This window comes from Camelus dromedarius, chromosome 21, assembly GCF_036321535.1.
Source record: "Camelus dromedarius isolate mCamDro1 chromosome 21, mCamDro1.pat, whole genome shotgun sequence".
Classification (NCBI taxonomy): Eukaryota; Metazoa; Chordata; class Mammalia; order Artiodactyla; family Camelidae; genus Camelus; species Camelus dromedarius.
The window spans coordinates 22960591-22977341 of NC_087456.1; the positions used below are offsets into that span (position 1 = coordinate 22960591).

A 16751-nucleotide genomic window follows, 5' to 3' on the forward strand; every position below is an offset into this window, starting at 1 on the left:
TACAAGAAAGATCGTTCACAAATGCAGATCAGATCTCAATCCTGTCTTTGTTCAGAGCTCTCAGAACTTGCCACCACCCCCACCCCTCACCTCCTCCTCAAGCCCAGGCCCTCAGCTCACATGTAAAACCATCAAGGTCTGTGGCCATCTCTCGCCCTCCCTCCATCCCCCAGGGCTCCACGTATGGCAGTTACCCTGCCCCCAGCCCGGCAGGACCACCTTTTTCCTAAAATGTGCTCAGCTGCTTCCCACCTCCATCCATGCCTTCCCACCTCGCCCCATGGTGCCCTCTCTCCCTCTGGCTGGCTGGTGAGGATTCAGCCCGAGGTCTTCCAGAAGCCCATCCCTCCTCTGTGGCAGTACTCGACTTACCCTTCTGTGGCCACCCACTGCCGGATAATGCGTGCCCTGCCCGAGGCTGTCAGAGCAGAGACAGGCTCTATTAGACTTAACAGCGTGAGTGTGAGAAAGACTTTCACCCACAGACTGCCAGAAAATGCCCAGACCACTCAGGTTTCTGTGTGTTTATGCTCCTACGCTTTCTAGGCAGGGATGGAATCACGAATTCCATTGCTGCTAGTTGCCACCTCAGTGCCATAATGGATATACCTTTAAAGGACCCACCCTGAGACAGCCAGACTCAGAAGGAAATCGTTGACCTTCATCACTCAGGACGCACTTGACAATCTACAATTCTTTCTTTTGAAATAAGAACATGAAGCCATCACTTAATGCCTTGACAGTACTTTATTGCCCTCCTCCCCAGACGGGTGGTGACACCCCTCTGCAGGGCTGGAACACAGCCTGCGCTGTCAGGGTGCTCAGTATGAACAGCATGGCAGAGCTGCAGCTTCATGTGAGGGTGGCTGGGAGGGCTGGATGGTGTCTCCTTTGTCAAAGCATCTTCTGTTTGATAAGTGTCAGACCCTCTCCCAAAGAAGGAGATGTCATCGAGCCAGATGTGGATGCTGTCCGCTTCCCTGCCTCCCTGCTTGGCTTTTTACTCAGCCCACAGCCTCATGACCTCTACAGAGAGAGCATGTTACTACTTCCAGACATCCTGTGACTGAGGTGCGTCCTGTGCCATGTGGCTTTCAGCACAGCGGTGCTGGAAGAAGGTCCAGGGTCACTAGGCCAGCTGGGGAGGGCAGCGAGTGAGTCCTCCATGAGCACATGGAAGTTGGGGTAGGGGCATCACCTACCAGCTGACGACGTTTTGCAAGCCCAGTATGTTAGAGAAGATCAGATATCTTAAGAGTTCAATATCTGGTCATCACCTGGAAACCAGGTAAATCCTCCAAGAGCCCCAATTAAGCCCAGCTTACTCCCTTAAGCTGCTGTCCTGTGACCTCCCGGTACCCGCCGCCCAGTTCCATGACTCCACACTGGCCTCCTCACTTAGCCAGACTTTCTGAGGTCACCCCAGGATGAACCCCCCACTCCCTTTTCCAATTCTGTTTATTCACTCATCAAACATTTATGGGGCTCTTTCTATGCAGGACCGTGATAGATTCCATGGGATACAAAAGTGAAAAATTCTCAGAACCTGTCCTTGAGGGGCTCATAAGCCACGATGAGAGGTGGCCATTCTCCACATAGTTCAGTATAGGGCTGTGTTTGCGCTACAGTGATGGAACAAAGAGGGGATAGATTGGGGAGAGTGGGGTTAAGGAAGGGCTCCCGGAGGAGAAGAAACTTGAACCAGACCTGGCAGATGCCGGGACAGGGTGATGGTGAAGATGGGGTTAGGAAAATTCCCTGCACACCTCTTCCACACACCCTGTGTAGCTCTCACGACCACTCGCTGGTCCCCAAACCCAGCCCCCTGTCTCCCAGCCCAACCATGTTATTTGCCGTTCCCCTGTGCATCCCTCCAAGGCTGGTTCTGCCCCTGAAATCAGACCCATCCTTCAAGGCTGGGCTTGGAGTCCATCTGCCCCTTTCCAGACCACTTCTCTCTCTTCAGCCCCCTTGAGCATTTTGTATCTTGGTAGCAACATGTGCCATTATGTATTCCTTTTGTTGCTTACTTTTCCTCATCTCCCCTCTCCTAGGACCTTCTTGAGGAACAAATTTGGCTGTGGAACTGAAATCACGAATGAGCCCTTATCTAAGCAAAGAGCAAAAAGCAGAGTGAAATGTGCACACGAATGTTTATCTTCTTGGCTTTTTTGTTGGTGTAGTTGGGCGGTCCAACGGGAAGAACACAGCACCTGCCATTTACCTTGGAAGACCCTCGGCATCTGAGAAATATACTCAGAGGCACCGTTTCTTCTCTCTGTCCATGTAGGGTTCGATGACCTTCAGGTGTGCGCTGACCCAGGCGTCCCCGAGAATGGCTTCAGGACGCCCAGCAGCGGGGTTTTCTTTGAGAGCTCTGTCACCCGATTTCACTGCCAAGACGGATTCAAGCTGAAGGGCTCTACAAAGAGACTGTGTATGAAACATCTGAACGGAACCCTAGGTTGGGTCCCGAGTGATAAACCCGTCTGTGTGCAGGAAGGTAAAGTACTCCCCGGTCCTCCCCACCCCTCCCCCTCCCCCACCCCGCGGAAGCCGCTCACGTGGTCAGCTTGTCCGGCCACGGCTGCAGGGCCCCGAGGCTGTGTGCCCGAGGGGCCGGTACCCGGAGCTGCTCTGCCTCCGGGCGAGCCCTGCAGGCTGATGGAAGAGCGTGCGTGCGTAATGACGGCCGGGGCGGGGAATACGTGCATCTCAGCATCCGGCAGTAATCGTCTTCCCTCTCTATCTCAATTTCAATCCAGTTTATCGCCATTTTTGTCAGTGCAAGAGAGCAACTCGGATGACATTAGGGCTATTTATTATCGGGCTGCCAACCCAGCACTCATTTCTGCGTTACTCAATAAAAAACGCAGTAAATATATTGGGCAAAAACTGTATATAATGATGCCGAAGATGCATGTTACTCAGAGGATTAAATCAATTACTACTTATCTTTCTGTGTTAGACATGATTCATTTAAGGAAAGAAAAAACTGTGGCAAGGAATGATAGATTGACAAGGTAGACATTTATTTCCAGCAGTTATCCCTGAATTTATTGGTTGTGATGAGATATTCATTTACTTCTAGCAATTATCCCTAAGTCTGTTGGTTGAAACAACTTTATATAAATATAAATATATATATACTTTTTTTGCTTGTCTATTTTTATGGAGTACTTTTAGAGTTTAAAAGAATACACTAAGTTTAACTAATTGGAATGCCAAATTATTGATTATGTATCTCTGATGATCAGCAAAGCTGAAGTAGGAATAGGCATGAATCAAGAATTAATTCTAACCTTAAATATCCACGAGGCACAGAACTTACATGTCATCAAGTTCATTACAAGTGAGTTTCACTTTCTCTTAACATCATTATTGATTTTATTTGGGGAGGAGCTGTTATAATAATGCTTTGTAAACTGTTATTCTGATTTAGTGTATATCTTCTTTATGAAACTTTCAAATAATTTAATTTGATAAACATTTTTCAACCATCTATTACGCCCCTCCTTATGGAAAGTATAAAGGATGGGTAAGATGCTGTTTTACTCTTAAAGTACTTGCTATCTTTGCTTTTGTTCTCAAGGTATTTTTTTTTTTCAAAAGCAAAAATTAATATAAAGAGTTAAGGTTTTTAAAAGTAAATTAATTTTTTCCTCTTACATGCAGTCCATGCAAGCTGTGATTTCCATAACATTCTGTTAATTAAAAGTTTATTTAGTTTGTGTGTAAAGACTTCCCTGCTAAAACCTATGGTCTAATATACCCAGTGCTTAAGACCCAGACAAGCTCAAAAACATAAGAGAACAAAGAAAACCAATAAGCTTCTTGAATATTGCCCAGAGATGAAGGCCCTCTGTTACTTTGTCATCCTGGGGGAAAAAAAAAAGTTTATCCCTTTTTAGATGAGCTTCTTTGCAACTTTGTACACTACTCTATAATACACAGCCATTCCAAGAAAGGGAGTGAAAAATCACGTTAGAGTAGAGGCTTCTATTTTACAGGTCTGGGTGCATAATTCTCAACACTTAACCCCAAGTGTGCGGGGTGTTGCTGTGTACATGGGGAGGGCAGTGGAGAGCCAGCTCTTTTATTAAGCAACCTAGAATAAGACCAGGTGCTTCCAAAGGACGGTCCAGGACCCCTCATTTCCAGTCACAACGTTGCGCTCTAATCACCGTTTTAGAAAGTTTGGAAGAGCGGTTGTTGCCTTTCTAAGTATAATAGCGTAATCATTTTTAATATTAATAGTGATTTTGTTGGTCTTTGAAAGACCTGTATAAAGAGATTACTTTTGTTTGCCCTCATGGTAGAGAAAATCATCATTGTTAATGTCCTAAGTCTTCTGTATGTGACTTACAGGGGCAAGGAGCACCTACAAGTCTATTCCATGGATGTCATGTAGCAGGCAAGAAGCTAACTTTTTTTTCCCTATTCTGTAAATGGCCTTTACTCCCTGATTAGGATTTATACTAGTAAGGGCTGCTGAATTCATTTGTTTCCCTTGTCAGGTAATTCTTGGAGGGCTAATGGATTTTTTGTGTGGCAGTAATAGTAGTAACAATAATAAATGATCATATTTTTATAGGTCATTAGAGTTTAAAAGTGCATTCAGATTCACTGTCTCATTTAACACGAGCAACCGCCCTACCAGACAAATCTTCTTGTCCTCATTTCCTGATTTGGAAACAGGCTCAGAGAAGTTCACTTGCTTTGTCAAAGTCACACAGCTGATGAATAAGTAGCAGATCTGTGGCTAGTTCTAAGCCAGCATTGTTTCCTCTACAAGGTTATGTCTAACTTTCTTCTTGGCATCACAAAAGCCCTACTGTAATCAGTTTCATAATAACACATTGTTATAGCAAATGGCATCATCACCATTGACAGTTGAAAGCCCTCATTCTAATTTAGTTTTTGTTGGCTCAATAGAGAAACTGAGTCTCAGAGAAGTTGAACCTTCCCAGACTTAAATGGCAATTTGGGGACACATCTGTTCTAGCCCAGGTCTTGTCACTGTTCCTTGGACTCCTTCCAATCTTCCCCGCTGTCAGCCAGTTCTGCTTGAGATGCAGTTTTAAAAAAAATTAGTTCACATGCATTAAAATGCTTTATAGCAGTAAAGCGCTTTATAGAAGCAAGGTGGTATTAAGGCAAATAGTTTCTTGTGCATTCACACAGATTCCCTTCCTTTTATTCTCCACGTCCCCTGGGCACAGGTACCAGCCACCACCGAGCACCGGTGGTTAGAGAATGAACTGGTTGAGCAGGAAATCTCCCTCCCTGGTTGGCTGGTCAGTTCCTTCTGACCTGGAGTGGAGCAGGACGCCCAAGTAGGAGACAAAAGGACTGTTTAAAGCACACAGTAATGTACCCCCAAAGCACTGCCCCTGAAAGGAGAGCCCCCTCCTTGGGGTGGCTTTCCTCACTCTGAGAAGGACCAGGGGGAAGGACCAGCGTAACCCTTGCAGGATGGTCTGGTTCAACCTGCAGCCCCAGAGGTCAAGGTGGAACCCATGAGCTTTGCCTGACCACCTACAGAGCAACCTCATGTGGCCTCTCAGTGCTTCTGTGCGGAAGGTCCCTCCATCTAAGACAGAGATGTGGGTACAGATGACACCTAGCCACGGGGCATGTGATGACCAGCTCCCTACACTAGATGCTTACCATGTATTACCTGCAAGTCTAAGTAGGCAGTTCTCATGCGGGAGGTGGGCAAGAGAGGCCCCAGCACACGGGCAGCTCTTCCCTGTGGCTGCTTCCAGGCCTGTCTTCTTTCTGCACTTGGCGGTGGGGTTGGTGGAGCCCACCTGCCTCTGTCTTCACCTGAGGCCCCCTTTGGACAGGCGACCTGGTTCAGATTTGCATCCCTCAGGTGGGCCTTTGCCAGCAAACACTCACACTGAGCTCCTCCAGGGGCTGATTTTTTTTCTGGCCTCCTTTTTACTTCCTTTCCTGACATTTGAGTTCCAAATGCAGGGACTCCAGCCATTTAAAATCACATACACAAGGAAAGCTTGTGGCATCCTTTCCTTCCATACTTCTCATTGACTTGGTACGTGTTTTATCATGGCTTTGCCCACAATTAAGAATGGCATCCGAGCAGCTGGGAATGAGTTTTCCAGAGAGCATTGTGAATTGAGTTGCATGTCCCAAGTTCTGCACTCGGGTTGCTGATAGAGATGGGTGGGGATTTGGAGAGGCAGCAGTTGAAGGAGAAAGATCCCTAGACATCAATCCAGAACCTGCCCCACACCCATCACTATCAGCAGAGTCTCCCTTGGTGTTGGGAACCCTGCCTGTCCCCCAACAACATACCTGGTCCTGGTCTGCACATTGCCTCTGTTTTCACTTCTCAGCAAGGCTGTAGTGTTTTAAGGAGACATCCATTATATGTATGGTACCTATGCTTTATATGTATTAGCTTTTAAAAAATATTTAAAGTAATTTTTAATGGAAGTATAGTTGGTTTACAATGTTGTATTCGTTTCCAGTGTGCAGCATAGTGATTCAGTTATACATATATATTCTTTTTCAGATTCTTTTGCATTATAAGTAATTACAAGTTATTGAATATAGTCCCCTGTGCTATATAGTAGGATCTTGTTTATCTATTCTGTATAAAGTAGTTTGTATCTGCTAATTCCAGAGTCCCAATTTATCCCTCCCCTCTTCCTTCTTTGGTAATGATATGTTTGTTTTCTATTCTGTGTCTGTGAGTCTCTTTTTGTAAATAAGTTCATTTGTGTCATTTTTTTTAGATTCCACGTATAAGCAATATCATATATTTGTCTTTCCCTGTCTGACTTACTTCACTTAGTATGATAATCTCTAGGTCCACCCATGTTGCTGCAAATGGCATTATTTTATTCCTTTTCATGGCTGAGTAGTAGTCCATTGTATATACCACATCTTCCTTATCCATTCATCTGTTGATGAACATTTAGGTTGCTTCCATGTCTTGGCTATTGTAAATAATGCTGCTATGAACATTGGGGTGCATGTATCTTTTCAAATTAGAGTTTTCTCTGGATTAATGCCCAGGAGTAGGATTGCTGGATCATATATGGTAACTCTATTTTTAGTTACTTAAGGAACCTCCATACTGTTTTCCATAGTGGCTGTACCAAATTACATTCCCACCAACAGTGTAGGAGGGCTCCGTCTTCTCCACACCCTCTCCAGCAATTATCATTTGTGGACTTTTTAATGATGGCCATTCTGACCAGTGTGGGGTGACACCTCATTGAAGTTTTGATTTGCATTTCTCTGATAAATAGTGACATTGAGCTTCTTTTCCTGTGCCTATTGGCCATCTGTGTGTCTTCACTGGAGAAATGTCTGTTTAGATCCTCTGCCCATTTTTGGATTGGGTTGTTTGTTATTTGTTATTGAATTGTATGAGCTGTTTGTATATTCTGGAAGTTAAGCCCTTGTGAGTCACATCATTTGCAAATATTTTCTCCCAGTCTGTTGGTTGTCTTTTTGTTTTGTCAGTGGTCTCCTTTGCTGTGCAAAAGCTTGTAAGTTTAATTAGGTCCCATTTGTGTATTTTTGCTTTTATTTCTATTGCCTGGGTAGACTGCCCTAGGAGAACATTGCTACAATGTACGTCAGAGATTGTTTTGCCTGTGTTCTTTTCTAGGAGGCTTATGGTGTCCTGTCTTATGTTAGCTTCTTCACCACAGCAACCTTGAAAAGTAGGCTCTACTACCTTACTTTACAGACAGGAAAGTGGAGGTTCAGAGAGGCTGAATTTCCCACAGGCCACAGGTAGCACTGTGTCCCAGAGGCAGAGTTGAGATCCAGATCCAAGTGTGTGCTTTCCAGGATGCTCATGTCACCTGACCAAAGCTCATTTTTCCCTGGGGGAGGGGGGAGCAAGTGACACATACCACAGTGGGCCCAGACCCGCACCCCATGGGGGAGGCATCTTGCTTAAGCAGGTGAGCCCTGGTTCCCAACATGTGAACCCAGGACCCCCTGCATCAAGCACCTGTTAAAAATGCATATTCACAACTCCTGCATTAGAATGTTAGGAGGGAGGTAACGGACTCTGCATATTTTTAAAAAACTCCCAACTGATTCTTACACACAAAAGAGTTTGAGACCCACTCATGCAGAGATGTGGTCTGATACTGCTTTACCTTGGGGAAGGGGATACAGTTTTCTCTAGTGTGAAACAGAGGTCTTGGGAGATCATTAATTTTTTTAAGGTGATACTGGGGATTGAACCCAGGACCTCAAGCATGCTAATCACATGCTCTACCACTGTGCTATTCTCCTAACCCCCATTAATTCTTAGAATCATAGAATGTGAGTACTGTCATTTTACAAACAAAGAAGCTAAAACCTGTAGAATTTAAGTGACCTACACAAGTCACATGGCAAATAAAGCAGGCTTAGGACTCACCTCCCAACTCCTAGTTCAGTGCACTTTCTACCATGCTGGTGGTGGGCAACCCAGACTGCATGTCAGAATCACCTGGGGAACTTTTAGAAATAACAGTGCCTGGAACTTTCTCTAAGAGATTCTATTTTAGTTGTTCTGGGCAGTGGGAGCTTAAACGTGGTATTGCTAAAAGCTCCCAGGGGATTTCAGTTGCCCCGCCCCCTGCACTTTTTGTCTCAGTCTCCCTCATTGTTTCGTTGTGGCTAAAGGTCACCTAGAGCACAGGAGAGCTTTCCCTGTCCCTGCCCTAACTTCCTCTGCCTCCAGGTTGAACCCCTTCTCTGCCCTAGTTCCTTGCAGAGTGCAACAGGGGAAAAAAATTATTCTTTTGGCAAGCATTATTTTTAAGTACTTGCTAAAATATTTTGACTCCCATAAACACCGCCAGGATTGCTGAAAGAGATGAGTAATTTGATGTTAAAAGATGGTTCTTAGGGTTTCCTGGAGGAAAAGTGCAATGTGCGTTTAAGTATTATTATTGTATTATAAATTTTTAATTGAAAAATTCAACTTGACTCATGAGCTAAAGCTGGCGGTAAAGATGGCAGGTGACTCCTTCATTCAGTGAGACTGTGGGGTGCAGGCGTGTTTCAAAGGCAGGCTAGTTGTGCTTCATTTTTACGGTTACTCTTATGTTAAGGTGAGTTGTCTCCCAGCTCCAGAAACCTCACCAAACAGATGGATCGTTTAAACATGTTTTATTTAGGATCCTTTCTTTCTCATGTGCATTTTCTGTCATCTAAAATTTCTTTCTTGTTGCCTTAGACATGGGTTATCAGAAACAGCAGACTGTGCCCACAAGGGCAAGTATTTGCATGTTTTCCCCTACGATACCCTCTTCTTATTTTCCATCTTGTAAGCCGGGAAGGAGCAGGGGCTCCCTTTCCCTGTCTCCAGGACCACTGTCATTTCTTATTTATGCTTCTTGTAACAGAAGTCACTGCTTCTCTACTCTCCCTCCCTTGTGGCTTCAGCGTGAGTTTGGGTTTTTGTTCTGAAAAAGATTTCTTTAACTTAAATGTGATCAGGACTTGAAAGGGGAAAAAAAGATCCAGAGGAAATAAGGTTGGGTCAAACGGGGGCAGATGCAGCACAGATAAATGACAGAGATGATCAGTTATCATTGTTACAAGATGACAGCTGGACCGCCCCAGACAAGGTTCACAAGCCTGTGCAGCTGAGCCCTCTGTAAGTGCAGAGGGAAAATCCAAATTGTAGCAGCCTTTACTGGCTGTCCCCCGTCATCTCCTGTGTCAGGTGAATGCTGAGGTTCCCCCTTCCAGTACCAGGGCCTTGGAGGTAGGGAGTTACTTTAAGTCACAGAATTATTAGGCGAATGCAGACATCTGCACTCATACAGATCCTTGTCAGATCGTGTATAAAGGTCACAAAATGATTGTTAGCAACCTTGAACACCAAGCTGATCGTGGAGATTCCCCAGAAAGCAGTTTTTCACAAGCTGGCAACTGAAACTACCCAGAATTAGGTTGGCTGCTTATGAAAAATGCAGGGCTACCCCCACGGGTGTCCTTCCAAACTCACGGCAGGTGAAATTAATTTTCTCTGATGCCGGTCTTGAGCAGTTTGGAGTTGACCGTGGCTCCCCAGCCTGCGTCTTGAGAGTCCTGTTATAATGCAGATCTCCTCAAGACCCCACACTGGGCCTGCAGAGCCAGAGGCCTCCGGTACAGAACTGCCTCCCAGCTACTCAGCTCAGATAAGATTCTGTTCTTGACTACATTTGTCTGACAGCTGCTAAGGGATGGGCTGGGGCTTGTTAAATCTGAGCCAGCTTCTGCATTTGGACCACTGTCTTTAACCTAGTCAGTCACCTTGCATATCCATCAAGCAGTGGTTCTCAACTTCATGGGAACTGCCTGAAGGGCATGTTAAGATGCTCGTTTCAAGGCCTACTTTTAGAGATTTCTATGCACTGGGAATCTGAATTAAGCAGGCACCTCCAGGAGACTCTCATGCTGGCAGGCCTCAGAGCACGCTTTGTGATACTTGCCATAGGCATTCCACAAGTCGAATAGCAAGATGTACGGTAGAACCTCTGTAAGTCATCAGCCCATGAGAATGGCATTTGAACCGCCTTCTTTTATTTTTCCTGTGAGCTCAACTCTGGCAACCACTTCCTTGTTGAAATTGAAAGCTACTTTCCAGATGGTGGAAAAAATACCTTAAAGTTTTTTTTTTTAAATAAAATAGTTAAAACTGTTTATTAAGAGAAAAACAAAAAATCAGGTCGATTTGTCTTCTAGGGCCAAACTCTTTGAACTGAACCCAGTTTCTCCAGCAACTTCTGCATCTACATAAGAGGTCAAATTGCCTTCCAAAAGGTTTCTGAAAAATAATTAAGGTTTTATGTTTTTGGAAATTTACATGCCACCCCAAGCTATTTAGTCATTCATTCCCCCAAATTCTGCTAAGCTCTCTCTACTTGTCAGGCCCAGAAACTCCCAGTTTAGTTGGGAAAGATCACTACTCTTCCAGTGAGTTTTCTTACTTTTCTTTCTGGATTAACTTTGTTGTTGTCTTAACCTTTTAAAATTCCTAAAATACAACATATATATAGAAACATAACACAAAGCCATTCAGCCCAATGAATTATCACAAAGCAAATACCCATGACACCACTATCCAGAAAAAAAAACCTGGTGGGTATAGAAAGCTTGGACAATATTATTAACAAATTTGACCTAACCAACTGCAAGGTATACATTCTTGCTTTTCAGATATTTCTCTCTTTCTAGTATGTGTATTTATGAGTAGAGGGAAATATAGAGCCATGGTTTTATTTGTGAGCACACATTTTAATATGTAGTATTTTCATTGTTATTCACTTCAAAGTATTTTCTATTTTTATTGTTATTTCTTTTTGGACCCATGGATTATTTAGAAAGATATATTTAATTTCCAAACATATGGGGGTTTACTTAGTTTCCTGACAGTTGGCCCTCTGTATCCACAAGTTCCACCAGGATTCCACTGAGGATTCAACCAACCTCAGATCGAAAATACTCACACACACAAAAATATCCTAAAAGTTTCAAAAAGCAAAAGTTGAATTTGCTGCTCACTGACAACTATTTACCTAGCATTTACATTATTATTTGCAACTATTTACATATCATTTACATTGTATTGGGTATTATAAATAATCTAGAGATGATTTGAAGTCTACAGGAGGACATATGTAGGTTATATGCAAATACTTTGCCGTTTTGTATAAGGGACTTGAGCATCTGCTGATTTTGGACCATAGGGTAGGGGGAGGTCTTACTTAGAACCAGTACCCTGTGGATACGGAGGGATGAACTGTACTCATTTTTTTATTTTAATTTCACTGTGGCCAGAAAACATGCTCTATAATTTCAGCCTTTAGAAATGTGTTGAATTTTTTATGGCCCAAGTATGGTCACTTTTTATGAATGTCCTGTGTATACTTACAAGAAATGTATGACAGTCTTAGTCCTTCCGAGTGGACAGCTAAGAACCCATGAAGAATTACTACCCAAGTATTAAATATAAAACTAAATACTTTAAATAACAAAACACAGATACTAATGGCCTTTGTCAACTGCAAATAAATAAAATATACCAACCTATAAGTCAAAGAAAAACACTAAGTACAAGAAACGTGCTTACTTATAATAACTTTACTCTGTCCAACTTTCTTCTGTGTGACTTTTTCTCAGTGGTTTAAGCATGGCCTAATGGTAATTCCACATGAACATTCAGCCAAGAGCCACAAGTTCTTGAGTATCCTGTTCTGATGCTTCTTCGGGTTTTGTAAGAGTCAGTATCTCACAAAAAAGAAAGAAACAGCCTGAGCTAGCTCTGCTCCCAAAGCAAAACTACCCACATGGTGGTTCCTCTTTTTTGATGAAGCATCCCCTCTCACCAGCTGTCTCCTTTCTGAACAGCACTGACTCCTGCCTCTGTTTTTCTCTGCCATATGTTGCTTGTTAATGATGACATCATCAGCCTCAGTTGATTCCATTCAGCATCTTCAGCCTGATCCTGAGTAAACTCTGGAAGTTAGGACAGTGTTCTCTGAGTAGTGCTGCGTGGAACAATAGTTCTGTAGAATAGTGGAGGCGTGGGAGGGCCCTGATACAGAACAGTGATGCTGGGGGATGTTAGTAGATAGTAAGTGAAAAAAGGATTCTATGGTACAAAGTTTGGGGAACTGCCAAACCCCCATCACCTCTGAAACCAAATGCAAGTTCAAGAGTCCCCAAGACTCTCACTTCTGATTCCAGCTACAATTTTGGAAGTCCCCAAGGCCCTCCTCAGGTTCAATAATTCACTAGAAGGGCTGATGAGACTCCCGATTGTGGTTTATTACAGTGAAAGGATGCAAATTAAAATCAGCCAAGGGGAGAGGCTGGCAGGGTCCAGGAGTCACCAGGCATGAGCTTCCAGTTGTCCTCTCCCAGTGGAGCTATACACACAGTGCCTGTTCTCCCAGCAACAAGATGTGTCAATACACACGGAGTACTGACAACCAGAGGAGCTCACCCAAGCTTGCAGGCCAGCGACTTTACTGGGGCTTGGTCATGTAGACATGGTTGGCCACTTGTGTGTCTCCAGTTATTCTAAAATTTGAGCTAGTACTGCATGGACCAGATTTCCCCAGCCCAAATCACACTGTTAGCAGACTATCTGGCATGGCTTAAAAGCTCCAGATGAACAAAGACACTGATCTCAGGTAGGACGTTCCAAGGGTTTAGAGGCTACTTCCCAGGAGCTGAGGGCAAAGGCCGAAACTCCCCTTGGGCAAGGCTCATCTTTTACTGCACGTACCCACATGACACAGAGCAGGTCACTGCCCATGCTAGGAAAGCTCCAGGAGGCGCCCATCACACCAAAATAAAACCAAATCCCCTGCCCTCATCCACAAGGCCCCACGTGATCTGGCCTCTCCATGTCCCTCCCCCTCACTATATTCCAGGCACGCTGATCTTCTTTTGTGTGTTTAAGGACATGAGGCTCTTTCCCGGCCTTTGCAGTAGCTGTTCCTTCTGCCTGAAATACTCTTCTCCCCGATCCACACATGATTGGATTCTTCTTGTCATTAGATCTCAGCTTAGTGTCATTTCCTCAGAGGCGCCTTTCCTGTCTGCCCAAATTAAAGGAGTCCCTGAGCCAGTCCCCATTATATTACCTTGTTATATGCCCATCAGAGCCGTGATCCTTGCGTGTTATCTTCTAGCTCACTTACCTGATAAGTTGCCTTTAGCAGGCTCCTTCCGTGGGAATGCCAGAAGAGTAGGATTCCTGACTTCTCTATTCCTGGCACCTAGGATGTCCTGGGCCTGGAGGAAGTGCTGGGTGACTCAGTGAATGAATGGACCAACCGATGAATAAATAATCAGCTTTACAAATGCTGCCTTAAACAAGATCCAGTAGAATTCTTTACAGCAAGACTTTCAGAGCCTTTAATATGCTAATACAAATTGTGACTCTCTGAGTACGTATCCTATCCATGCTCCTAGGAACCCTTCACTGGGCACTGAGGTTGAAACTTGGCATTTTTAAGGAATCAGATTTGTCTTCACGTATCAACTAACATTTTAAAGGAAGTAAATCTAACGTATTCTAAGGAATACATCCTTTAAAACTCCTTTTATTCTTTCCTGCCCCATCCTTTAGGACGCTGCGCTCCGCTAACTGATCTGATCTGTTCATTCGTAGGTAGGCATCAATGTGTGGTACCGCCTTAGGGCCTTTAATCCACTCATTTATTTACTATATGAAATCCTTATTGTTACTAGAAGCAGGATACAGTGATAACAATAGCGGTAGGCTGGTGAAAGTTGATTCCTGGAATGGAAGCTTTTGATATCTCTCAAGTTAAATCTCCAAAGTGCCCATTTATGCCCTGTATACAGAAGTTTTGACTGTTGACCTGATTCGACGTGACAGAATCAGTTACTGATAGACCTTTCTTCACAGTCCTTGGTAACAGTATTTTGGAAGTGGCTTTTAAAAATTCTTTCTGTTGGCTGGATGCAATTGTGCTATAGAAAATCATGTTATTTCTATTTGAAACTTTAGAATTAATGAGGATCACATGACTATTTGCAGATACTGAAGATCCTGGTTTATTTCTTCCCATAGAGGGAAGGTCCAGAGTTGTTCACTGCTACCGATAACTGGTCGGGGCAGGTGCTTATTCCAGATGCCTTCTTTCTATGTCACCGTCCTGTCATGGGGGGATTAGGTGCCAGACATGGTGGATTAAAAAAATTAGAATGGCCCTGTCTGGTATTTTCTCCTGTCAAGGTTTAGTTTAGGCTCTTAGAGCTGGTGTGTTTGAGTTTTGTCCTTATGGCTAGGGCATGGTCCCTCCTGACCTCCCTACCTTGAACTCCAACTTCAGACTCCCCAGGTGACATAGGGAATGGGGATCCTCTCACATAGTAAATTGGTCCTGCATCACTGCCTGTGCTGGCTCTTCTTTGAGCAGAACACTTCATTACTGGGATTTGGGAGGCTGTGAATTTCCTTTGAACTTGTGTCTTGGGCTCTGTACCAGCCCCAACTCCTGCTTATGGAAACATGAAGTTCTAATTAGAAGTTCAAAGCATTCTACACTGTAGACCCCTATGCAGAGAAACCACCCGTGGACACAAGGCTTGGGTGCTTCTGCTCCTGGTCAGACCATGTCCATCTGTAACCATGTCCAAATGGATATTTCCATCCATTGAGTTTACTGCCACTAGCTGGCCACCCCCACAGTATACTGGTTAATTCTTGAACAAGTTTTAAGTCAATCATGAAAATAGCTGTTAAGTCATATAAATCACCGCCACAGGATCTACTTATAGCCCAGATTTTACAGATGGGAGCCTTGATAAATGTGTTTTTATTTGCTGTGAATAATTTCGGCATAGGGATAATGAAAAAAAAATGAAATTCACATTTTTCCATTAAGAAGAAGGCAGCAGTGGTGGACAAAGAGCTGTCAATTATCTGTGACTCCAGTCGCGATTATTCTGGGATTGATTTGGGAGTTTTTCAGCTATTCTTGTAGGAATACTATGGGTTAAACACGAACAGCTAGAAAACCTCTTTCCAGAGCCTGAAACTCCAAAGTGAGAGGTAAAATTGAAACCAGAACCCAGTTCTCCAGCCACAACTCTGCTGAAATCGAGGGAAGGGCTGACGATGGGCTTCCCCGGGGGAAGGCTTAGCTGCTAGAGCTGCCCGCAAGCCCGTTAATCAGCCTCTCTGGGTCTGTGGGCTGCCAGTGCTCTCAGGCAAAGGCCCCCATGGCTCTGCTCAGCACCTCTTCTTTGCCAGGTGTGTACAAAGGTCTGGAGGCATGGAGTGAATGTCAGAGGAAGTGGCGACACCGTCCCTGTTTTCAGGCTAACTGTGGTGACGAGGGCTGAGCTAAAGGCAGAGCAGGGCTTGCCAGCGTTTGGCTCCAGGTGGACCCACAGGAGACAGTGAATGGCCACCAACCCTTCACTCCCAGCTGCCAGGGTCCTCCTCTGCCTGGGAGGTCAGAATTCTGTTTTCTGGAGTCTGTTGTCAGATTGCTCCCAGTAAACCCAGCCCCAGGCCCATATCAAAGCTCCTAGGATGCGCTCTTTTTAAAGACACCCAAATTCTCAGCCCCCAGAGCCACCCGCCAGCCAGCCAGCCACCTGCATGAGGGTTCCAGGGCTCAGCGCTGGATACTATTCCAGCCTCTTTGAGGCTTTGGGGAGTGGCTGAGAAACCCACTGAGAAATTTCTGGGGGAAGTTTCTATGATCATTAAAGTGCTGTTGTTAAATTTTGCCTTGTTTCAAAAAATTAAGAAGGAACAAACTGGGGATATAACCCATCTGTAAGTCAGGGCCTCCCTGACTCTAAAAGCAGAAATAAATAGCTCGTGCTTATAAGCACATATGCGTGTAAAATCAGAGACTTTAGACAGGGATGTGTCCATGTGAGATGGAGAGAGACACAGGGTGACCAAGGTGACTTAAACCAGATGGGAAGTGTTTTGAGGGGGAGGGGACAGGGGAGCAAGATCCCAACTCGACAGCACAGAGTGGCCCATATGGTAAACTGGACGTAGACGGAGTTAGATGCAGATAGTTACAATTGATTAATTTATTTTATCTTTTAATCATTTTATTGCACGGGTGCCTTGTTCCCCCAGCGCCCGCCTCCTGACTCCCGCATTGCCCCTTCCCCTCCCCTCCACCTGCATTCTGCTCTTACTCCATTTTTAGGGGGAAGCAGAGCTGCTTCCTCTGGGCCTTTATGATATGGGCAATCGTATGTGCTGC

General features: G+C 44.5%; 1 protein-coding gene across 4 annotated transcripts in view; it reads left to right on the forward strand.

Moving 5' to 3' along the window:
- Positions 1-16751, forward strand: part of SUSD4 (sushi domain containing 4) — a 108981-nt gene that overhangs the window by 58010 nt on the left and 34220 nt on the right. For all 4 annotated transcript variants that reach the window (XM_031438430.2, XM_031438432.2, XM_064477275.1 and 1 more), the window contains one exon: positions 2291-2503. In XM_031438430.2, the coding sequence (XP_031294290.2) occupies positions 2291-2503 (213 nt within the window). The remainder of the gene's footprint in view (positions 1-2290; positions 2504-16751) is intronic.